At 35.1% G+C, this 25,354-nt stretch overlaps 1 protein-coding gene across 1 annotated transcript; it reads left to right on the top strand.

The window, feature by feature from the left end:
• The first annotated feature begins 3,752 nt into the window (after window positions 1-3,752).
• LOC141813030 (succinate-semialdehyde dehydrogenase, mitochondrial-like) lies at window positions 3,753-25,350 on the top strand. Its single transcript, XM_074700941.1, has 13 exons — window positions 3,753-3,820; window positions 9,824-9,911; window positions 10,014-10,124; window positions 14,807-14,869; window positions 14,954-15,064; window positions 15,416-15,481; window positions 15,562-15,639; window positions 15,914-15,991; window positions 17,231-17,297; window positions 20,963-21,048; window positions 21,324-21,356; window positions 21,458-21,490; window positions 25,261-25,350. The coding sequence occupies exons 1-13, from the start codon at window positions 3,753-3,755 to the stop codon at window positions 25,348-25,350; spliced, it is 972 nt and encodes a 323-aa protein (XP_074557042.1).
• The last annotated feature ends 4 nt before the right edge of the window (window positions 25,351-25,354 follow it).

Raw genomic sequence — 25,354 nt, 5'->3', positions numbered from 1 at the left:
ACTCTTAATCATTCCTAATCAAGTATTAATATTTAGGGGCGATATTAATGCATTGAGACTAGCATGTAGGTCAACTGGATGACTTAATTTCACAAGTCATGGATATGGGATATCGAGTTCGCACAGGAATATACATTAGAAAATGTATACTGAATTGGCCCGTCATGAGAAAGTTTTATGGATCGTTATATGAGTGTCATAAACTTTCTCATGTGACTATTCGTATGAATAATTCTTAGACCTGAAGTCACTACGGTTCCCGACATAAAAAGTTATATACTTTAGTGTCATCAAACGTCACGCGTAATAAGGTAGACTATAAAGGCGATCATTGGGTATGTAACAAATTATGCGAAGGAATGTGAGTAATATAGATGAGATTTATCCCTCCAATATGACTGGAGTGATATTTTAAGGCCTCTTGATAGAGTAGAACCACAAAATGCATGACCATGTTCAAATGAGTCAATATGAGATATTAAATTCATTTGCTTGAGTGAATCTACTTAGGAATCAAGAAACACAAAGATTGATAAGTAGATGATACAGTCTATGTCTCATTGATCAATCTAGATATCGATGATAAAAGGACATAGTCATACATTATCATAGTCACAAATGTTATGTCAGATCTCGACATTCTTGTCACTTGGGTAGCAGTGATGCATTGCTAGATGTCACTCATTGCTTATATTTTTAAAATGGGTTTTAGAGGCATTGCCAATGTTACGAGAATCTATTGGGTCACACACAAATAACATTCTAGTTTAGAGATGGGTTCATTTTAGTTTGATTAAAGGAACAATTAAACTCATTAGATGGTCAAGACTTGAGTTAGACTCAAATTAAACCAACTTGATGAATGAAGTTTGATTCATCATGCATGATTAATGTAGATTAATCATGCATTGAAGAAGATGAGGTTATCATACATGATTAATAAGAAAAGGGTATAACAACCTTTGATTGATTTAATTTCCAATGGCGAATATTCTCCTCTTGCCTGCTCCTTCAATAGAGCAACCAAGTCTGCCTGGACAAGGTTATATATAACAAGTCTTTCCACTCTTTGTTTCGAGGGAAAAGAGTTGACTCGAACCAATCAGCATCAATTCCGGAATAATCACAATTATTCACAGAATCAAATGCAAATCGAGTTCGATGGGGCGACCCCAGGAGTCCATTGTCCACCCCAACCAAAGAAGAATGAAAGTCAAGAAATCCATGAAGAAAGTTCAAAAGGCAGCGAAACAAGGGAGGATTTCACCTTCCTTGCCACACTAAACTTTTGACCTTTAACTTCATGAAGATACTGACTTACCACCTCGGTGGTGGGAAGGGCTTTCCAGGTCGGTTTGAACCGAATCCCTTGTTCAAGGGGTTCTAATCGAGGGGATATAACGAAGGATTAAGACTTTAATATAAGGTTTTATATTACAAGCCCAAGTCCGAGGATTAAGACTTTAATATGTGGCCTTATCCACAACAGGTGATAAAATAGACAAAAATGTCGACCAGCCTCTTACTCAATAAAATTCATTTTGAGAAGGTAAACACTGATAGAGAAATTTGTATTAATTGATCACCTTTTGGAGAACCTCTTCGGATCTCTCTCCTATGAAAAGAGGGAATGATCCTTGGAAGCCCCGATCCCGTTAAAGAAACAGGTACGGATAAAGAAGAGGGAGCTTTCGGTTTATCAGATGACCGATAAACCTTCAAGGAGGTTGAACATTGCTTTAAATAAAGTGCAACAAACAACCAACCTGAACGTTTCCCAAACATAACTATCCGTTTACCAATAAGGTGTGAAGCAATACACATCTCTTTGGTTAGACCGTCAAACATAATCCGTAGTACCTTATTAAATTAAGGATACAACTTTTTATGTGAAGATTTTCCAAGATCTTCCGCCAGGATAAGTTCCTAAGCTGAAGAAGAGAAGAAAAGAAAGACAGGTTTACCTTAAATACCATTATTATTATATTCGGATGGCACTGCTGCTTTCGCTTGTACAGCACTGTCCCACCGAAAAGAGACCCTTTTACAGTGAGACAGCCTCAGTGGCTGCCACACTACCCTGAGTTGCACTCAAGGCTAAACCTATTTTCTCTTCCTCCCCTCCCCTTATTCCCCTAGGAGGACCTCCTCTCGCCCTGATGCCAATTATCAAGTAATTGGCAAAGGATGGCGCCATCGGTACTAACGATGGAGAGTGTACGCGTAGTTGAACAAACTACGGGATACACCCTGAGGATAATGATCTCATATCGAGCCCTAGTAAACACACACAATTGTTTACTGGGAATCAACCGAGTCATCGCCCCATGGTGACTCAAAACAATTGTTAATTGCTCAGAGCCAGGGTTTAGTAGACCCACGCCAAGGACCGTTCATAGGAAAAGGACGCCCCGAAACTCCCTTATTCATCGAGAAAGAGAATGGAGAGAACCCCAACTCCGATAATCATTCCCTTCAATTCAATAAGGGATCGATCTGCCAAATTATAGTTAGGGCAAAGGAGATAAACTGAGAGAGTAGTATGCCTCGAAAGGCAGAAAGTCTGCTCTATCCTTTCTATTTCCCCACGTCCAGGGATTTGAGAATTTCGAGTGCCTGGTGAATCTGTTCTTATGGAGTGGTACCCTTTTGTCTAGTTTACTTTTTTGCCTGCTTTTGTTCATATGGCTTTCGGGCTCATAAGGGGAGGAGGTTAAAAAATAAAATTAATTCGATTAGGCGCTAGCTTAGGGGCCCATTCCTAAAGCCATGAGAGTTGGTCAGAAAAACGTTATCCTAGACTATATTGAGGAGTAAGGAAAGGGCTTCCATGACAATGAGGTCATTCTTGCATGGGCTTGGGCTTGCTTTGATGATGGGTAGGCTTGTTGTTGGTCAGAAAAACGTTATCCTAGACTATATTGAGGAGTAAGGAAAGGGCTTCCATGTTCAGCTACTGAGCTTACTTTAGCGTTAGAGCATGGGAACCCATATTTCTTAATTATGAATACTCAAGTGCCCCTAAAGATGTATAACCCTAAAGAGGTATTCAATTTATTGAGACCTTTTTTCTATAGCCTCACACTCGCCAGCTGAGTCCGTTGGCTAGTTTTGCCCGAATTCTATTTCTCATGCGAGACGGGGGTAGACGACGCGGGTTAACTACTTCTTTTATTTGAAAGACCCAATGATCACTATTCTGATTCTGCTCGCTCTCTTTCGCTTGAGTAGACCGTTCGTTCAACTCGCCTGCCCTTCCTCCGTTCCTCGAGCTTACGCTCGAGCTATTCCTATTCCCTTCTACCCTCTCCCTATGGGTACGAGTGATAAATAAGAAAAGAAGGGTGAATATTGTCAATTCAAAGTCAAGTCAATTAGCGAGCTTTCTTTATATCCAGTCTGCCCTCCTCTTTTGCCTATCACATCTGGTAGCAGCCTTTAGTGGCACTGATCCAAGTGGAGTAGCCCCTGCCCCAGCAGGAGATTAAGCGTCCGGGAAATGATTTGAGGAAAGAAAAAAACCAATGCTTAAGTGTTAAGGGCATCGAAAAAACACGTATCATAACCACTGAACGTTCTGTCTAATGCTATTTGGTGAGCTACAACCCGGTAGGAATTTATAGTCCTAACCGCAGCATCAAGACAGGGCACAAGAAGGCAGTGGCGGGATTGGGATGTCAGTGAGTGGCAACTGGCAGAAGATCTATCCTACAGGGAATGGAATTGAGACTTCCTTTACTGCCAATTGACCGATGTGGCTCCTCAGACTAGTAGGAGAAGACAAGACCGGTATTCAGACTAGTAGGAGAAGACAAGACCGGTATGAAAGGGATGAGCGATAGCGACGTTGAGTGTTGAGAAAAGGATCTTCCTAGAAGCTTTACACTAATCATACATCTTTCTTTACTTGCTTTCTTTTTCACTCTTACTATACATCTGGTGGTGAACTCCGGGGAGAAGGTTATGAACCAGCAATTTCCATTTAAGTCGTCCCAGTTTGAGGGTTAGAAAGATTGGTTGTTGTTCTAGGTGTTCATTCATCATCTTATATAAAGAAAGAAATTCTATTCACGTCACTACTAGTATAGTAAGAATGCTTCTTTTATTTTCCTTCTTTTCTTATTTCTTACTCGGACCGCGATGAAAGCGCTCGAGTGAACTTGGAGTGAGAAGAGAAAAGATACTTGAGACCATATGCGTATGCAACTATTACATTACACATTAGTCGAGCTACTTAAGACAGGCACCAAAAGAGTGAATGGAAAGCAAGAAGGAAAGCACTCGTACGGGAGAGGGAGTACAAAGAGTGAATGGAAAGCAAGAAGGAAAGCACTTGTACGGGAGAGGGAGTACAAAGTAATATGCCGGCGAACTCTAGGAATGAACTCAACTCTGTAGCTTCTAAGTAGCTTCTCTCGTGAGCTATAGGGACTTCAACTAATTACATGAATAAGCAGGTGCCTGGCAATCCTGTATAGTGAATATGAGTTCATGGTCCGAGTGACCTAAAATAAATATAAATTCCAAAGACAAAAGACTAATATTAAGCTGAGGGCTCGACTGAAAGGAGAGGGAGAGAGACAAGAGTGTTTTTGAATAGACTCGACTGAAAGGTAAGATCTTTCGTAGTTTTGAATAGTTCTTTATAGATTATATTATTGAAATTCTATGAACGACTAAGGTATGCAAGTAAAACATATAGTGGATTTCTTTCTGTGTGTCTCACTTTCCTTCAAGCTGGAAGCACTTCTATTCGTATAAGAAGAAGAAAAGGTCCCACTTTCACTATCATAGAAAGACAGTGTAAGGGCATGCCTCTAACGAGAGCTGTTTTCAGAATGACTGGATCTATGGTGAGAGGCGTGGAGCAGACCTCTCTCTTTGTGTAGGGCTTGCAATCGGTCTTGTCGCTCGTTCATGTCATTCTGCTGGTCTAGGAGTTGCTCCCCTGCTTCGGGAGTAGCCGCCGCGCAACTAGACCAGAATGAGCTAGCTGATAGAGCTCTTATGCCTACTTCTACAAGGCCGGTATCAAATCTCTTTTGGCATGGCACCTAAGTCACTCCGGCCTAATTGTATTAGCTCTAGGCGTAGCGCGTCTATAGGGTATGAGAACGTTTTTAAGATCCCTATCAATTGTTCCTAGTCCTTTAGTCAAACTTGATGGCGAAGCAAGAGGGGAGATCGTCGAACTTTCTGTTTCATGTCGCGGCAACATTGAAGCCGTGCTCACAACCAACTCAAAAGTACCGACGGTTCATCTACTTGACTTTAGAAGAAAAAGGGTAAGATTGTCAACTGACGGCTATTGAGTCAGAAAGGCGCAAGCGGCAGAAGTTGAATGATTAATGCTATGTTTAGCGGCTTACTGGAACCAATTAACAACTCCGACTTATCAAGCTAATTCCATGTAGCCGGCCCGAAGAGCCAGAAGCAGTGTAAATAATGGGGCTACTCAAGCGACGGCAGAAGCCAAGCCGAAGGCCAATGAGACTAGCTAACCAAAGAGATACCACAGCAAATAGAGCGACGGAAGCAGCGTAGGAGCAAGCGGAGGCCGTCAAGGAATAAACGGAGGATGGGAGGAGTAAGGTCTTAGACCAGAGGAGCAACTGGGCCTAACCTGCTACCTAACCATTCGTTCCACCTCCCTACCCTAGTGTTTTTGTTTTTTTACTCTTTTTCCGGTTCCGGAACCGAACCTTAAGTGAAAAGCAGAAATTCATTCTTAGAGCGCATCCGGCCTTTATTGAGAATCAGTGCATAGCTGCCAATCTTTATTGAAAGGATCAACTAAGGAATGGAAGATATTACCGCTCCGTGGGGGTAAGGAATTAATAGAGAAAGGATCAAAAGATCAGTCTACAATACTTATAATATATCTCTTTTCTTAAATGCGCGGTGTTTAACACATGCAGATCGGACCCCTTCCTTTATGGGATTGTCGCCTCAGTGCCTCCTTTCCCTTATCGTCGACGGGAGTGAGCGGGCCTAGGGCGGAAAGAGGCTCGAAAGACGGAGTACGATTGAATATGACTGAGAATTTTCTATATAAAGAAAAGAAGAGTTCTTTCTTTCTGAAAAGACGTAAGAAAAAAGATCGAGAAACCTTCGCCCAAGCTAACCCCGATCCTTACCGGATCTTATAGAGCGAGAGTAGTCACTCTACAACCCGGATGCTTATGATGCACCGCCATGAGGCCGAAAGGATGATGGGAATTGAGGAGAGATCTGAAGGAGACCGGAGAAAGGTCTCGAGTCAAACCTCTCACCCTAAAGCGCTTAGCAAATTATGCGCAACCAGTGGAAGAGCCCACGGAGCGGTACGAGTGATAACGACGTCCTACCCCCAACCCTTGAAAAGATTGTTCGTACACTTCAGCGACCCTTTGATCGGCGATGACTACATCGTAGCCAAGTACACCTCCCTTTGAAAAGCGTCGACCTGGCTAAATTCTGCACAATACCACACCAGGACTTTGTGTGATAAGGTAAAGAGTGGCCAAGAGGATCAATAAAAGACCTAAAATAAATAGAAATAAATTATAGTAAGGGAAAATCTTCGCCTGTATATAATATAACCCTAAAATAAATATAAATTCCTATCAGTTTCTGGTTTCAAAATGCATTTAACGAATTTATATTGATTTTAGGTAAATATCTCCTTTATATTGATTTTAGGTAAATATCTCCTTTCTATTTATTTTAGGTAAATTCGGATTAGTCGTAAATAGCCCCTTTGGCTATTTCTTCTACTCAGCATAGCTGAGGTCTTTATATTATAGTAAGACGGGTTAGTTTACGCCAAAGGGGCTATTTATCTCCTTTCGTAAATAGCCCCAAAGGCTATTTATATGCCTCAAGGAGATAAAATATTAGGTTGATTTAACTTAATTAGTTATTTAAAAATAATTTAAAATATAAAAATTTAATTAGGATAAAATTTGGTAGCTAACATTTCTGAATAGTTTTTGATTTTCCTACTTTTGTAATGAAGAGAGAGAAACAATGTGACCAAGCGATAAGAAATAAGTAACACGTTGTTTTGCTTAAATGTTGAGTTTCTTATCCTCCTTCATGTCTTTTCTTAGCTTTACTTCTAGTGCCAATAAATATCTAGGGTTCGACATGGACTTTAATTAAATGAAAATATATTTAATTAAATTTAGAAAATTATTTATTTTCCCATAATTTTTAATTTGGATATATTTTTTTGAAAGAAACTCTATTTTCAAATGATATGTTTTTATCAAAAAATTTTGAACCTAAAATTTTCCAATTTAATTGAGTTGAGATCAAATCAAGTTTTATATATTTAATTTTGAGAAATATAATTGTAATGTTTTACATCTTAAAATTTAAAATCTCATTATTTTTTATCCATCTAATAATTGTAGTAATGTGGAAGAATAAAATCAAATTAAAATTAAATGGTAGCATTTTAAATTATTTCACAAATGAATTTTTATTTAAGTTTTTATCAAATAAAATATAAAAAGTGATATTTAATGCTCAAGTAAATGCTCATAAATACATTTTAAATAATTATAAAATACCAATTTATTTCAAACAAGATTGTTTCATTAACAATGAAAGCTTCTCAAACTCGCTTTCAAATATAAAAGTGTCTAATTTTGCAGAATTTAAAATCAAGGATTAAAATTTCGTGCCAAGTCGGTCGAAACGAGCGAAACATTTTGTTCTGCCTGTTGATCGGCACCGGCACGACTCGACACCAGTCTAGCCGCCATAGTGGTCGCGCGACCCCGACGGCGGCGCCGGAGGGGTCGTGAGACCCCACGGCCGCCATGTCCGGAGGGATCGTGTGACCTCGCGTGCCGAGATCGCGCGCGTGGGGGGGGGGGGGGCAAGATTGGGTTTAATTAAAACGCTAACAATTAACTTAATTAAACCCTAATAAAATTATTTAATTAATTATATATTTTATTTAAATTCTAATAAATTTTTATTTATTTTCTCATCAATCCCTAACCTAAATAAATAATCAAATATATTTTCTAAAATTTTAATTAAATTATCTCATTAATATATATATAAATTTATTTAAAATTCTAATAAAATTTTATATATTCCTGAAAACCCTCCACAAGGGCCACGGTGCTGCGACGACCTCCACGGGCTATTACAGCCATAATTTTTTTAAAATTTGTTGATTTAGTTATTTTTATTTTTTTAATATGTATTTAAAAAAAATAAACTATCATTAATAGTTATAAAATATTACAAATTATTTCAAAATTTTTAAATAATTTTAAAAATTAATAAATATTTTATAAAATAATTTAATTTTTAAAAATAATTTATAAAATTAAATATAAATTTAAAATAATCTAAAATTTTAAAGAAAATATAATTCTTAAACATTTCAAATAAATTTTTTAAAATTAAAAATTTATAAATACATTCAAAAAAATAATTTAATATTTGCAAATAATTTTATAATTATTTTAAACCTTTCAAATGATTTTATAATTTTAAATATATAATTAATTATTAAATAAAAATTAATTATAATTAAAAATTATGCATATTAAGTAAAATTAATTATGTTATTAATAATTCAATTAAATAAGTATCAAAACTGTATTGGCACGACATGATGAGGTATTGAAAGTATATATTTCCAATCAAAGACTGAAACTCAGGTTGAGAGTTTAAACCTTGCCTAGTAATAAGCTAAAACTTGTGACAAATTTAGTGGGCTTGCAAAAAGTCTAAAGCAAAAAAAAAAAAAAAAGCCTTTAATATTTCAGGTTTAAACATAGCTAGCCAATTAAGTGTGCCTAAGCAAGGAACGACATAATTAGCTTAACATTATCTTAATTCTTAACCAATGCATATGACATGGTAATAGCAGAAATTGGAATTTCATAGTACCAAGTGTAGTAATTCATAAACAAGTAAATGTGTGATGAAGCAACCTGTGTTTGCTAAACAAGGAGCAATATAGTTAAGCATGTATTAGTAGCAACGATAGCTGCAAGGAAACTTGTAATGATAAGCAAGATAGATGAAATAGCATACAAATTATGCATGTATGAACAATGCAAATAACATAAGCCTCAATGATTTTAGAAGCAGAACAAGGTTCTTCATCCATCAAATTCCAGCCAAGGTTCCCTAGCATACCCCAATTCACAAAGGTAAACACTACCTAACTTAGCACAACAAGGAATGGTTTACATTCTAATCCATTAATATAGCTCGGTGATAAGAGATTCTGGGACCTAGCAACCATTAGCACCAAGAAATCAAACTGTAAACCCTGTTCATTTTAGGACATTTCAACAATGCTGTTCCTTTTTCCCTAGTCACCACATACTTAATTCTCTTTCTGCACCTCCAATATGTAACATCGGTTCTTCTCTGTTGTTGAATTTCGTGCTTTCGAAGAAATTTCTTGTATGTTAAACATCATGATTTCAAATATAAAAGAAAAACAAAAATCAGTTTGCAATGAGTAAGCTCCTTCTCTTCTTATTTCTTGAGTTCCATTCGATCACAGTTCAAGGATATCAGTTTTGCAAATTGTAGTTGCTTATTATAGAAAGCAGTGGTTCCATTTCTGTCATTCATGCTGCTGGCAATTGGAGTTGTTTTTTCTTTCAGATGTGGGGGAAATACCTTGATAACACAGTTACCTTCATTCTCCTTTTACTTATGTCTATCATTCCCTTATAAACCTTTTTTCTTCTTTTGACTAACACTAGTTAGTCAACTTCTTACTATAATCTTCATTTTACTTGACATCTTGATGACATGTTGTATGTATATCTCACTCTATCTTTAAATGTTTGTGAAGGTATGATTTAATCATTTCTCATAAAGAAGATCTTGCACTACTTATAACATTGGAACAAGGGAAACCTTTAAAGGAGTCACTTGGTGAGGTATCTAAATGATTCCTGCAATCACTTCCTCCCAAGATAGCTTCTGTACTTTGCTGATGTATATCCATCATAAAATAATTTTTAACTAAAATTAGTTTGCAGGTTAACTATGGGGCTTCATTCATTGAATTTTTTGCCGAGGAAGCTAAAAGGATCTATGGTGACATAATTCCTCCTACAATTGATGACCGTCGCTTGTTGGTTTTAAAACAGGTAATACTTGATTGCCAAGTAGATATGTTTAATTTTCATATAGCTTATCCATCAAGCTTTCTTCTTAGGAAATACCTCAAATTAACAGTTAGCAGTGTCTACCATCAGAATTGTTTGTGTTCCTTATTGTGCATTATGTTCATGTCAGATGCTTTTGATTTTTCCAATACTTTGAGCATATAAGAACTTGAGTTGATCATCAAAGTTTATAACAAGAGAAAAGGAACACACCATCCGATCCAGCATTCTGGAACCTCCTAACACCCTAATTGTGCATATAAAATTCTAAATCCTGTGACATTTTCTAGACGTACTAGTTTGAGTCTCCTATTGGATATGCCAAAAACCTGCCATCATTCTGTGAATCGAGACCACAGATGATGGTTTCTTGCTGAGCAATTTATACTCGGTATTCTATGTGAAGTATAATCTATTCTCCTTATAGTCATGATAGATGTTATGCAATGTAATGCTAAAATGTCTTTCTTACATTACCATTTAAGGAATGCATCCATGCTAGATGGTACTTAATGATAGCAGACTCAGTTGTAGAAAACGACTGAGGGCTCGCCAGAAGCACTATGTGGTCAGGGTTCAGCCTTGCTGAAGTCCGCCACATTAGCACTTTATGCTATTGACACAGGAACATGACAATGCTACATTTTGAATTTTAAGTTTGTTGTTGTTCAAATGTTAAGTGGAGGAAGCCACAAAAATCTATATTAGTGGATATATTTCGTAACACTCCCATCTTTCAAGAAATCTAGGTAACTGATATAGGATTTGAGATTGAGTTAAAATCATTCTAGGATGACCAAAGTTTGAAATCTTGAGTCGTGTCAGTGTTTCAATCTTTGATTTGAATGATATTATTTCGGTATCATGCCAACATTCCGATGTATAGTGCCGGTAGTAAATTGGAGGCGGAAGGCGGAAGGCGGAAAGAGATGAAGAAGAAAAAGATAAGACAACTATATAGTTAACTTCGATACTTGCTTTCCATTTGGAGATGCTACGATTTTGAGATTATTTTATATGGAGAGAAACTATAAAAAAATAACAATATTATCTTAATTTTAGCATGCCAAGGGTGTTGAGTGTTGACATGAATTGATACTTGTTGAGACACATGAGACATTGTGTTGGTGCCGAGTAGTATCGAGTTTTAGTGATTTATTTAGCATGATACGTTTCGATTGTTTCATCCAATACGGTATGAGATTTCAAACCATGGCTAGGACATTATTCTTTGTTCATTAAATAACATAATCATTTAGGAGTATTACTTTTTAAATCTTTTTTCTTATAGTAACTCCACATACATCCATCTCAACATTTTCATCCCTACTAAGTCTTGTACATACTAGTTTCTTTGTTGTTCATCACTATCAAGATTGATGACGTAGTTTGGAAGTCCTGCTAAAGCAGGAGAGGATGTATAATCAATGCCCCTTTATCACAAATCTCGTGCACAATGAAAAAACAATCAATGGTGATCAAGCACAAGTGATTGTTGTATAACTAATGATTGTATCAGTAGTCTATTAGAAATCCAATTCAGTCAACTACTAAAGCCTCATCAATTGGATTCAATTATTGACAGTTGCTCAAGCAAACATTCTATTCACCAAAATCTCACACTTAGTTGATTGCTCATCTACAATGCCCTAGTTGACTAAACTAACCTTTTAGTTTATTGAATCTTGTTAAATATTTGAAATCAAGTGGAGTAATTTAGGTAAGTGATAGTTGAATATTTGACATAAGTGAAGTCATGGAACCGAGCTCAATCATAAATTACGAGTTAGGATAAATAATCCCTTGTTGAAGGCTTCAAACCAAGCCACTAGATAGTGTAGCTTTACCTAGCTAAATACATCATCTAGATGATGCTATACCAAAAAGTAAAAGCTCATGAATACACAAACACTCGTAATTTCTCATAATTTTCATGCTTTAAGGTCTTTAAACTTCTTAATTCTCCGCGTTGCCCTCGAGTCCACATTGTATTAGGCCTCTAGTCCCTTAGATGTACCAATCTCCATGATCTTGCTCTACGTGCCATCCTTCTTCCCTCGCCTACAAGTCTACCATGTTTTGGGCAATCTCAGAGTACCTCACATTAAGCCTTTGGTACCTCAGGTGCACCAAGCTTTACGAGCTTGCTCCACTTTCCATCAATCTCCTCTAGTTTTCCAAGTCCACTTTAGACTTTAGAGTACACCTTGTGTCAAATCAGTGATCCTTCAAATGCACTAAATTATGCGAGCTTGCTCCACATGTCATCCTTCTTCCCTCACCTTTCAATTCTGCCTCTGTGTCAAGACTTTGAGCCATCAAACCCAAACCAAAAAACTCGATCGCATTGAGCATTCCAATATACCAACTTGACCACATCGAGTCACCAAGTTTTGTGAGCTTCTACATTTATTATTCTAAATCCTTGCACACTTATTGCACACATTAGAAACATGGGTAAGACTTAACTTAAATCCTTTTCCAAATACATTAAAACAGCCAACCAGGTCGAACCCAACCACTTGTCATTGTTTCCCAACAATCTCCCTTTTATATGTGAGACAATCCATTTAAGAAATAAAATGAATAAAAAATTAGACAATAAAAAACTTAAAGCTCTCCCTTAAGTAAAGCTCACCTCGATTTAGGATCCCTTTCCGAATTAGCTACTTTTGAGGTGGCCCTTTGGGGAGACACGTTTACTAACTTAAAGTTCTACACTAACTTAAATCTCTACGCTTCTCCCCCTTTGCATATCAAATGAGTATTAAATATGTGAAAATTAATTGCATGCAATCAACAATCATAAGTTTTTATTCCACTAAGTGGGGTCGGCTATATGGATCCTTTTACATTATTGGGTTCGATCCTCTGCTATATCCTCATTTATATTTAAATGAATTTTATCTTGTTTTATCGATGCTAACCGAGTCTTCTTTAGTCTCACTCTTTCTTGATTAATGTGCGTATTTGTCATAGTCTTACATCGTCTAATTGAAGCATTTATTGGTAGCTTAAGTATATATTTATACCATCTTAAATGTGTTTCTCGGAGTTTTCTCTCGATAGGCACAATCTTGACTTTCTCTAATATTCTTATTTCTTATTCTGTCCATCTTCATATAGTGATCAAGGCATGTAAAAATATTAAAATGCATCCAATCATGCATATAAATTAATCAATGCTCCCTTTAAAGCATGACATTTAAGTAAACATGGGGACATATATAATTATGCATGACAAGCAACTTCAAAGAATAAAATATTCTTTAAGTGTTGCTAAACAATGGGATTGTAACTTTTCAATAATCTAAGCATAACAATACTATAAATTGCCTAATATAAAGTACATAAAATTGGACTTGTTCTACTAGTTAGATCAACTAAAGTACACATTTAGTCGACTAAACTAACTTTTAATTGGATTCCTATAGCAATCCAATTTTGAAAATTTACTAAAAATTCTAAAAAAATCAAAATCTGTAAACTTTGCATGCATGTATATCTAGGTGTTCTAAAGTTAGGAAAAATTATTTTTCATGTAAAATCATCATAGTTTGATACTTTCGTCACAAATTTTAAATAAGTTAAAATGTTCAATAGTTTCAATATTAAACCATGTATTATATAAATATCTACGTATGAATTGCCTATTTTTATCATAGATAATATGTAGCTTATTCATTTATATATGGCAGACTCAAAATGTCAAGTTGTGTGAGAATTTCAATTTTTTACAAGAACGATATTGTTTTGGTACCGTATCAATGTTTTAATTTATGATGTTTGTGGAGAATTAGATGGGGAAGGTAGAAGGCGACAAAAAAGAAGAATAAGAAGAGAATACAACTATATACTAACTCCCATATGGAATGATACTAATTTAATTTATTTTTGACATTGTATTGCATGGAGAAAAGCTAAAAATATAACAAATACTATTTCAATTCATATTGATGTGTTTTATAACATGTTTAGGGGTGTTGAGTATTAGTATGGTATGATACTTATTGATCAACCCTATAAAATTTCTAGACCCAAACTAAATAATGCTTTTAAGACATCTGGTATAAGAATTGGTTTCTCCACATGCTTATTAATATATCTTGGTTAACTACTCGTAAGTGGACTTAGATTGACATAGCTGGAAGCTGAACAAACATAACACATATATAACTCCAATCTATTCCTCTTTGTTGCTATTGGTGCTCCTATTTGCTCTTTCTTTCTTCTCCTCCTGTATCATTTTATAGTGTTATCTCCTCCCCATGACCAGATGATGGAATCACAGATAAGCCAAGTGAAGAAATCTTTCTCTCTTGGCTAATTTTGGATAGCACAGCTCACAGGCTAAGATAGGTTCTGTCTCAGTTGGTACAACCCCTCTATTTCAACAAGGTAGTAACTCCTATTTGTTTAAATGGTATTGTTTTTAGTTGGCATTAGGAACTGAACATTTCAGCTACGCCAACCAATACCAATTGTTAGCTAAAGTCATGGTATCATCTGCCATTACTTCTAACTATTCCCTTAGGATCTTGTGATAATCCATCTGTGTGAGTTGCATCTAGAACGCTATTGACTTTTTCATGTAGAAAACAAAGATGATATTTCTTTTAAGAGATCATGATTAGTTGTTAACTGAGATTTGGTGTCTCATGCAGCCTGTTGGAGTAGTTGGAGCAATAACTCCTTGGAACTTTCCTTTGGCCATGATTACCCGTAAGGTAATGCTGGCAATTAGATTGTCTTCTTGACATGGAAATCTGTTTACAATTATAATGGAGAATGATGCCTTGGTGGTATGCCAGGTTGGGCCGGCATTAGCTAGTGGTTGCACTGCTGTTGTCAAGCCGTCAGAGTATACACCCTTAACTGCATTAGCTGCAGCTGAGCTTGCTCTTCAAGCTGGCATTTCACCAGTAAGTCTCTTGTTGTTATTTGTCTTTTTTTTTCTATTCTTAGGATCTACTTTTGAATGTAATTACGCTGTAAAAATTTGACGATTTTGATTGTGGATGGCTTAAAATTGAGAAATTGACTGGATTAAAATAGTGTTTATAACCATGGTCCATCAGTGGAGTCTGGTCATACTGACATCTATATACAGGTTTAACCATTACTGGCATATGGAACCAAGCAATTTTGCTGTCTTGTCCAACATTTGTATGAGTGGGAAATAACAAAGGGAAAGAGGGGAGAAAGAAAGAGGAATAATGGAGATTTACATTTGCATTGTTCTGATTTCTTTTTTCCCTTTTCCCATTATTCAGGGTGCACTGAACATTGTTTTTGGAAATGCTCCAGATATTGGTGATTCTCTACTTGAAAGCACACAGGTATTTGCCTATTATTTCATGTTTGCATGAATTTATTTTCTTTGAGCAAACCATCCGTGCTAGCGTTTACTATCACGTAGGTCAGGAAGATCACCTTCACTGGATCAACAGCTGTTGGAAAGAAACTTATGGCAGGATCAGCGAGTACTGTTAAGAAGGTATATGTTTATGTATGCACAAAAGTAGGACTCAAATCATAAGTCAGCCATTGCAAGTTACTTCCATGATTATTGAATACCATAGATTTGACCTGAGAAAGGGCACATTAATCATATGGAATATTACAAACTTTGTATTGTTCGCTAAGCCCTTAGTTTCTTGTTTTACTGATATTGGTTCAATATTTTAGTCCAACTATTGTACTTGTTCTCTATATGTAGAATTAAATGTCACATTGTTATAATTATCTTGAATTTGTTATTCTTCATTCAGATATCGTTGGAACTAGGTGGGAATGCACCTTGCATTGTGTTTGATGATGCAGATCTGGATGTTGCAGTAAAAGGCAGCGTATGCTAATCACTTCTTATTACCTAAATACTGTCTTTTCTTGGCACTTGGTTTCTGCACATTCATGGTTGTTCTCTCCTTGATAATCACAAGCTGAATTTTATCTGACTATACTATCATGTTTGTCTAATCATTTTATTACTGATGGCATTGCCCCATTGATTGAGCAGTCTGAATGATGAAATAGATATTTTAATCTAACTATCCTCTTAGCTGTTCTCAACTTTAACACTAGCTTAGTTTTAGACTGTGACTTCTAGTTCAGCTCTCACCATACTCTTTTAAGTTATCACCTCTTGCTCATTGAAACATTATCATTCATCTGTATTTCTGTTACTAAACAACATAATTATCCTCTTTACATATTTTACATTTCCTTTTATCACCAGAATGCTTTATAATTTGCTCTACCAATCAATTAGTTTATTTTAGCATGTTAAACAACATTAGTTTTCATGCATGGTTTCACGTCTTGAGTCGTGCTGCTTGAAAACACCAACATTGAAACTCATCAGCGCGTGTAGATTACGCCATGTTGCCCATATCTCATGGTTATTCCCGTGGTCGGTTATGTGACATACGTGCTCGTGGCTGGCACAGGATGGGATAAAAGGAATTGGGTCTAATTTCTTCTTTTGATGGAAGGGGATTGGGTTATAAATTGAGAAGGTTTAAGGAAATAACACTAGGTGGTGGCAACGAGTGTCAATTAGTGAGGACTACCAACAGCAGCACGTGATGGCATGGAGGTGTCAGGCTCTGGAGCAGTAACGACTAGAGGTGGATGGTGCACCAACAAATCATGTAGGCAAAAATGATCAGGGGTGGGAGAGCGATCAGGTGTGGGAAGGGTGGCTGCCAACAATCGCAAGGTCGAGTCACAATATATATATAAACTTCAATTAACAATATTAGTTGTAACCTAAACATGAAGGGTATACTAAGAGTGTCAGAGGTAGAGATTTTCTTGGGTGTTCTAAGTAAAAGCAAATAAGATGTGATATTTGCAATCTTCTAGTTTACTGTTGATAGTTTTCATCCTAAACCTCCTATATGTACATTACAATAGTTAGAAATCCTAGCACATTATATTGTGACTTGCAAATTTCATATCTCTGGTAAATTTAACTTGAAGGTAAAAGGTGGTTCTCTGGTTTGGTTTTAGCGCCTACTATGGATATCTCTTTATATATACAAGATTCATGAAATACATCTGGTGACTGACATCAGTTGTTTCAGCTTGCAGCAAAATTTCGCAACAGTGGGCAAACTTGTGTCTGCGCAAACAGAATACTTGTGCAAGAAGGTAGATATCTTATTCCCTTGACAAGATACTATACTTGGATTTAATTGCTTTGAGAATTATGTGAGCAATGCTTTAACGTCAAAAGTTTTATCAGAGCTCATCTAAATATTCTTTGAATCTAGAGCCAAGAAAAGATGATTATATTTAGTCACTCAAATATTTGAAATTCCAGAAGACATGTATTGTATATTTATTTAGATGAAATGTTATCAAACTGTGACATCATAGCGGTTACTAAATTCATATGAAGGCCTCTTATTGTGGGGGTGAAATCATTATTGTTTGTCAAAAAAATTATTAGAAGGTGCATAAAAATTTAGGTCTAAATGCTATAAATATAGAGTTTGAAAGAGTTTAAGAAATGAAGTCATAATTTTCCTTGCTCAAGATTTCATCAAAATTTTGAGAATTAAAGAGAAGTTTGACTCAGTACCAATTTATGAGAATAAGATGGCATACAACCAATGTTCAAAGTCTCGTTCCATGCTAAGCTCTTGGTACTTGTCTAGTATGTGATATGTCGGTAGGGTCGATCGTGTATCGAGGTGGTTTTGATAGGCATCGATTAGGAGGAATTGAAGAAGGAAGGAAGAAGAAGAAATAGGGATGGAAGAACGTGTATTGAGCCTTTGTGGATCCTAGAGTAGCTTTTGGCAATGGATTGCATATTGTTCCAATGGTACCCTAGTTAGTGGAAGACCTCATTGTCGACCTCTACCTTGTGAAAAGTTTGTGGGATCCTTGCGGAAGCCTTATGAAGGATTCCAAGGACACCCTAGTTTGTGGAAGCCTCAAGGAAATAGTACTCACGGAAGCCTCACAATTCATAGTGAGCAGAACTGTACATTTTATTGTGTAGCAACAATTTGAAACTTAAACCATGTGTTGAGATTAAGGGAAATTATTCTTCACAAAATAGCTAGGTAGCTCCCCTATGATGTTATTAATGAGTATAAAATAGTACATATGCATCCTACATAATTTACATGTGTAAATATTAACACGAGTCCATAATACTCTCCTTCAAGCTAGTTTAAATATATTGTAGAAACCCAACTTGTTATAAATATATTCAACTTAGGCTCTTTTAACAATTTGACCAGCAAATGCGCTAACTAATCATTAGAACTTACAAAGGAGGTTATGGTCTCATTAGATTGCACTCTTTCTGATGAAGTGATAATCAATCTTTGTATGGTTTGTTCTCTCATAAAAAGGAGATTTGAGGCTATATGAATTAGAATTTGATTGTCACAGAAAAGCTTCGTTGGCTCTATAGTAGTGTATCCTAGTTTGATCATCAAATGTTTTACCCAAATAAACTCACATGCAGCTACAATCGTGATGCTATATCCTTCCTTAGGACTTCGATCTTGCCATCACTATTTGCTTCTTGCTCTTTCAAGAATTAAGAATTAAGGTTACCTCATCTAAATTGCTTATCTGTAACAGACCTACCTAATCTACATCATATTTCCCTATCATCTGAAGATAACCTTGATCATGAAATAAAATACTTTTCCTTGAAACATCATATCACTAGTAGTATACGATCCTCATAGCTACTATCCAATAATCTGACATGTTAGCTTTAGTGACTGTGAGATAGTTTAATTTTCTTATTAGTTTTCTGAATCTCTCTGAATGAGTTAGTGACTCTTATTTGGGATTCATGGGAGTTTCTACCCATTTAGTCCCTAGTATAGCAGCCTCCTCCTCTAGTATATCCAATATATACTTGTTGTGTGATATATATACCTTCTTTTGGACAAGCAATTTCTCCACCAAGAAAGTAGTTACCCAAGTGTGTAGTCTAGAAATAATGGTAAGATCGTCCACACAAACAAAGAAAGCAATATGTTTTCCTGAGTGATTTATAATAATCTTGTCATGTCCTATAAAAGAGCTGAGTTCAATTTTCTAAACCAAGCTCTCAGAGAACACTTTAATCCATGTACATACTTCCTCAATTTACACATCAGACCACTCTTCCCTTGAGCAACAAACCTTGGAGGGTGCTCCACATAGACCTCCTCTAAAAGATCACTGTGAAGAAAATATTCTTTTATATCAAATTGATGAAAGGCCAATGAAAGAAAACAACTAAGGAGAGGAAGAAGCGAATTAAAGTGAGTTTGTCCATTGGAAAGAATGTATCGAGGTAGTCAACAACATAAAGCTAGGTAGAGCCCTTAACCACCAAGTAAGCTTTAAGCCTATCAAGTTGGTGAACAATTAACTTAGAAAAAACCTTGTCATTCTACAGTGGGAAGGGAAAATAGCTCCTAAGATGAGTTGGTGATGATTGTTAGACAAGGCACATACTGTGATGGAAAACATATTCTTAATTGCATGAGAGTTCATGACAACAAGAGTGGAGGGTTAGCATCAATGAAATCTAGTTAGGCCATATATTGACTGGTTGATCCAGAGTTTTTCACTCTTGTGTAGAAGATAAGCAGTGGAAGGGAGGCGACAAGTAGTGGGAAGCTTGGATACTACTAAGATGATGAGCCCTCCACAATGAAGACAACTACTTGACACATGATAACAAAAACTTGCAAAATGTGCGAACTAAGGTTTAAAATCTCTAGCTGTGTCAGAGTTTCATTCTTTGACTAAAATGATACTTTTTGGTATCATGCCAAAATTCTGATTTATGGTGTCAGTGGCAAATTGGAGGTGGAAGGAGGAAGAAGATGAAAAAGAAAAAAAAAAGATAACACAACTATATATTTAAATTCAAAATTTGTTCTCCACTTGGAATAATACAATTTTAATATTATCTTGTATGGAGACATGCTAAAAAAAATCATCTCAATTCATCTTGACCCGTATTGTAGCATGCCAAGAGGTGCCAAGTGTTGGTATGAAACAATACACACCGACATAATTGACACAACAATACATGATTGTTTGTGCCGAATAATATCGAGTTTCGATAATCTATCAAAATGGTACGGTTTTACAGGTTCACTTGATACAGTACAAGATTTTAAACCATGAGATGGAGTTTCTGTGTGGTTTGAAGAGAAAGCAAATAGGAGGGCATTTTACTCTATGAGACTGCACAAGTTGATAAATATGAAAGCCCTTTGTGTGATTTTATAAAATGCTGAAAACTAATTAAAAAAAAAATCATATAGATGATGATTACGGTGCTCAACTAAGTTATAAGAACAGTATATTGGTTTACTGATATAGGAAGTTTGGAAAAATAAATGTAGTTTTACCTTGCGAAGAAGTAACAATTTAATATGAAATCCAATTTTTCATGAATCAATAAATCACACAATGATTTTTTGTTGAATTTGCATTGTATTCTTTCTTAAAGATATTACACTTTCACTCTATTTTTCTACAATTTTAATGTAATATGATAATATCATATTAATTTAAACTCAGTGGTTGTTTTGTTATGTTCATTTGATTTTGTTTATTTCTCTCAATTTAATTAATTAGGTTTTATACTAACTTTTTTGCCTGTGCAAGTGAAATATGCCTAATGAAATTGAAATGGAGAGATTAGGGCTAATTTCAATCAAAATATTGGCCCCAGTTAATTGTGTCAATCTTTACTGGTTTGTACCAGCATGTACCTACTTCTCTGGCTCCTTTTTGTTTAATTTCTATCATCTTAATGTTATACTCCACTTTTTGTGTAGGTATATATGATAAATTCGCTAGTGCTTTTGCAAAGGCTGTTCAAGCTCTGGAAGTTGGCAATGGCCTTATTGAAACTACTGTTCAGGTATTAACTTTTATTTTGAAGCAAATTCAATCCTTCAATATTCATGTACCTGGAAGTACTTTATCTGCAGCAAGTGGTTGATATAAAAGGCCAGTAACTTCTTTTTTCACTCCTTGAGAAAATTCATTTCTTCAATTTTAATCATCTCAAAGTTAACTTATTCTGTAGATCAGTTTTGTATTTTTACTTAGTATTTCTAATTAACATGAGTATTTCTAAACTTTTTATACTTGTATGAAACTTTAGATTTTAAAACTTGTATCTTCTTATTGCAGGGTCCATTGATCAATGAAGCCGCTTTAGAAAAGGCGATTAATTTTCTTCACCTAAATATGAATTCTATTTCTTTAAAAAATCTCCCTTTGGAATATTTAGTGGCATTGTTCTTTCTGTCTTTTTGCTTCTGCAGGTTGAATCATTAGTCAAAGATGCTACTGGAAAGGTAATCTTCATACTAGTATGGATAGTCAATGCTTTCCTGATTGGAGCCATTATTATTATTTGATATGTTCAAACCAGAATTATAGTCTTTTATATTTAAAACTTTCATCTGTATAAAATTATTGGGATTCAAGGCTCTATGGGACTATTACAGAGGTAGTTTGTCTAGGAGTTCATAAATTCTCTGTTCGTTGATCCAAATTAGAAAACAGGAAGGGATAGGTGATGTATACCATGCATGGACTGAAAGTTTGAACCAGGTCAAGCGGCATGATCCAACTGTCTCATTTTGTTCCCCAGAACAATGTTGTAGGGCCAGATGATACCAATTGCAGCTTGGGCCGACATGAAGGAGACCACAAGAATCATTTGTAATCGCTCACATGATGCTTACAATAATTTTGTTGGTCACGAGGAGGGGAAAAGGAGGGGAAGAAGGGCTAGAAATTGGGATGAAATAGTCACATAAGAGCAATAATGAAAGGTCAAGGAGGTGGATGACTGAGGAGGTGTTCAACAAAACTACTAAGGAAGCAATGTTGATTATGGAGGAGATAGGTAAGGTTTTCAGAAGGGGTTTCACCTCATTACTGACCTTTATTGGGTTGCAATTTGTTGATTGCAAGTTGAGATCATGGTAGGGTTACAAGTGACACTACAACGGAGAAGATGAGTTTGTGTTTTTTCCTGTTGTGCTCCACTAATTAAGATTTTAATCAACCTAATTGATTTTAGGGCATATTATAAACTTCAGTTCTAGATAAATGTCATTTTAACTCTGAATTTTAGGTTTAAAATGGCATTTAAGATAAATTTCATTTGAAACCTTATTTTTTAGATTAATTTCATTTATTAATTTTAGGATAAAATTTATTTAACCTCTGATTTGAGGATAAATTTCGTTTACTCATACATTTTTTGTTATTCTATTTTGACCTTTGATTTTAGATGAATTTCATTTTAACCCTTATTTTTTAGGTAAATTTGAGTTTAACTCTGGACTTTAGGGATTTATCAAAATTAAAATTCTACTAGTTGAGTGTAATTAAATCAATCAATTGATTAACTTATTGTAATCAATTAACAAAGTGAATTGATTCCAATCAGCTAATTACGGATAAGATTATAGATTTAATAGTTTATTAAAATTAACTTTTGTTTACTTTAATTAATTAATACTTTCTAAATATTATATATAATTCTGTAATTCTTTTAATTAATTGTATAATTAATTAATCAATATGTTAACTAGTTAAATAATACATCTATCACTATATGAGTTCTAATTACTGGATAAATTATTAAGTAATAATAAGTTATTCAATAAGTTATTTATATGGATGTAAGTTTAGTATTATTTTTATAAACATTGAAATTAATAGACCGTTCGAATCATGATAAGTTATTTTATTTTGATAATTTTCAAGCTTTATATTGAATAATAGTTTGTCGTTCATTCTCTATTGAATGGAACTGTTTAAAAACTATTATTATAATTATTATTTTTATATAATTATGTTTACACTTTAGAGAGAGCAATGACACAAAATAGCTATCTTATGATCTAACTTAGAGACATGCATCAACTAAAGAATCAATTTTATTGACAGTGTTTACATTTTAATATGATTAGATGTGACTGCTAGGTCACACACCTCAAGCAACATTGTATTGGTAGATGCCTATATGTTTTAAAGTTTCTAAAAGTCTTTATGAAATGTGTCGTACAGTGAAAGAACTTGATGCAATAAAATGACAAATACAAACAAGAATAACAATGAAAAGATTTTGATAGCTGAACTTTTAAAGATTGTTGATAATAGAATTTGAAGAATTTTTACCCATTTGTGCCTCTATCTTTGTGCCTCCTGAGTTGATATGATATGAGCAACAAATGTGCATAATTATGATGCAGTTAGTGCTAATGGAAGTAACTTGGTGCTAGTGGAAGTGTTCCGCCACTCAATAATATTGTGAAGGAGTGTAAATTTCATAGTTCATCAACATAAGCAACATAAGTTAGTATTAGTCTATTTTTTCTATTAACTGTATATATGATACCATATTAGCTGTATATATGATACCATTTTATATATATATATATATATATATATATATATATATATATATATACATATATATATATATATTTGTTAAGTATGTTAGCTATTAATTAGTTTTATTAACTTCCTGAATTGTAGATAGTTTCCTAAGATGGATTTAGTTTCGTAAGATGGGTTTCTAGTCTTGTATATAAATATACCTCATCTTTCAATAAAGTGATATATTCTTTTTCTACCTCAAGTAACATGGTATCAGAGCATTAGAGATTCGAAATTAGAGTTCCATCTTCGTTGTTGCTATCCTCTTGTTTTCCACTTGTCCGTGTGTGCACCAACTCGACAAGTGTGTGGGCCCGCACTTATCTCGCCGTCCATTAACCACTGTGTCTTGGTCTTCCTTTAAATTCTTCTCTTATTTGACTTCCTTTGGGATAAAATCTTATGGTTGAGAATAAGTCTTCTATTATGATGGATGTGGTGTCTGTGATGTCTAAAATCATAGACCATAAGCTGAATGGTTCGAACTATTTGGATTGGAGTAAGACTGTTTGTCTTTATATACGGAGTATTGATAAAGATGGTCATTTGACTGATGATCCTCCTAAAAATAATTCTAAGCAGATATGACTTAGAGAGGATGCTCACTTTTTCCTTCAGATTCGGAATTGTATTGATAATGAGGTAATTGGTTTGATCAATCATTATGAATTTGTTAAAAAACTAATGGATTATTTGGAATTTTTGTACTCTGGAAAAGGGAATCTCTCCCGCATGTATGAGGTTTGCAAAGTCTTTTACCGTGTGGAAAAACAAGATCAGCCTTTAATCAATTATTTTATAGTGTTCAAGAAGACATATGAGGAGCTTAATATGTATTGCCCTTTAGCCCTGATATGAAGGTTCAACAACGCCAACGAGAGTAGATGACTATCATGAGCTTCCTCGCTGGCTTATCTCTAGATTTTGAGTCTGCTAAGTCACAAGTTCTCTCTGGTTCTGAGGTTTCCTCTTTACAAGATGTATTTAGCCACATTCTCCGTACAAAAAGTGCTACACTTGTTCCGTTTAGTGGTGTTTTGGTAAGTCGCAATACTAATTATGTGCTTGAAAGATCACTAGTCACGGTGAAAACAAAGGAGGAGGCTCATAGGACTTTCAAACTCGAAAATCGAATTCTAGTGGTATTGTGTGTAACTACTACTGTAAGCCATGTTATACAAAGTTTGAGTGTAGAAATATTCAGTACAAAAATCAACAAAAACACTTGCCCATATTGCATCCACCAATGATGCCTCTGATAAATCAGTTCTTATCTGTGTAGATGAATTTTCTAAGTTCTCAGAATATCAGGATCACTCAAGTCTTCATCTTCCTCTGTCACTACTATTATTGATTCAAGTAAACACAATGCATGTCTTATTTCCTCATCCTCCAAATGGATCATTGATTCTGGTGCCACGGATCATATGACAGGTAATTCTAGTCTCTTGTTTACTTTCCAATTCAAAGCTAATACTTCTATCGTTACTTTAGCTGATGGGTCACCATCTTATGTTTGTGAGTCTGATACTATCAATACTACCCCTTTGTTCCTTTGTCCTTTGTCTTACATTTACCTAATTTATCCTTTAATTTGCTCTCTGTCAGTCAACTAATTAATAATCTTAATTGTTGCATTTAATTTTTTCCTGACCATTGTTTATTTCAGCGTCTTTTGACGAAAAAGATTATTGGTAAAGGATATGAGTCTGAAGGCCTCTACATTCTTAACACATTGCTCTCAAACTCTTTTACTTGATCGA

This window comes from Curcuma longa, chromosome 20 (assembly GCF_044706935.1).
Source record: "Curcuma longa cultivar G26 ecotype Majalengka, Jawa Barat chromosome 20, ITB_CL_G26_1.1, whole genome shotgun sequence".
Taxonomy (NCBI): Eukaryota; Viridiplantae; Streptophyta; class Magnoliopsida; order Zingiberales; family Zingiberaceae; genus Curcuma; species Curcuma longa.
Note: the sequence above shows the minus strand (reverse complement) of the source record. Positions and strands in the feature narration are given on the sequence as shown.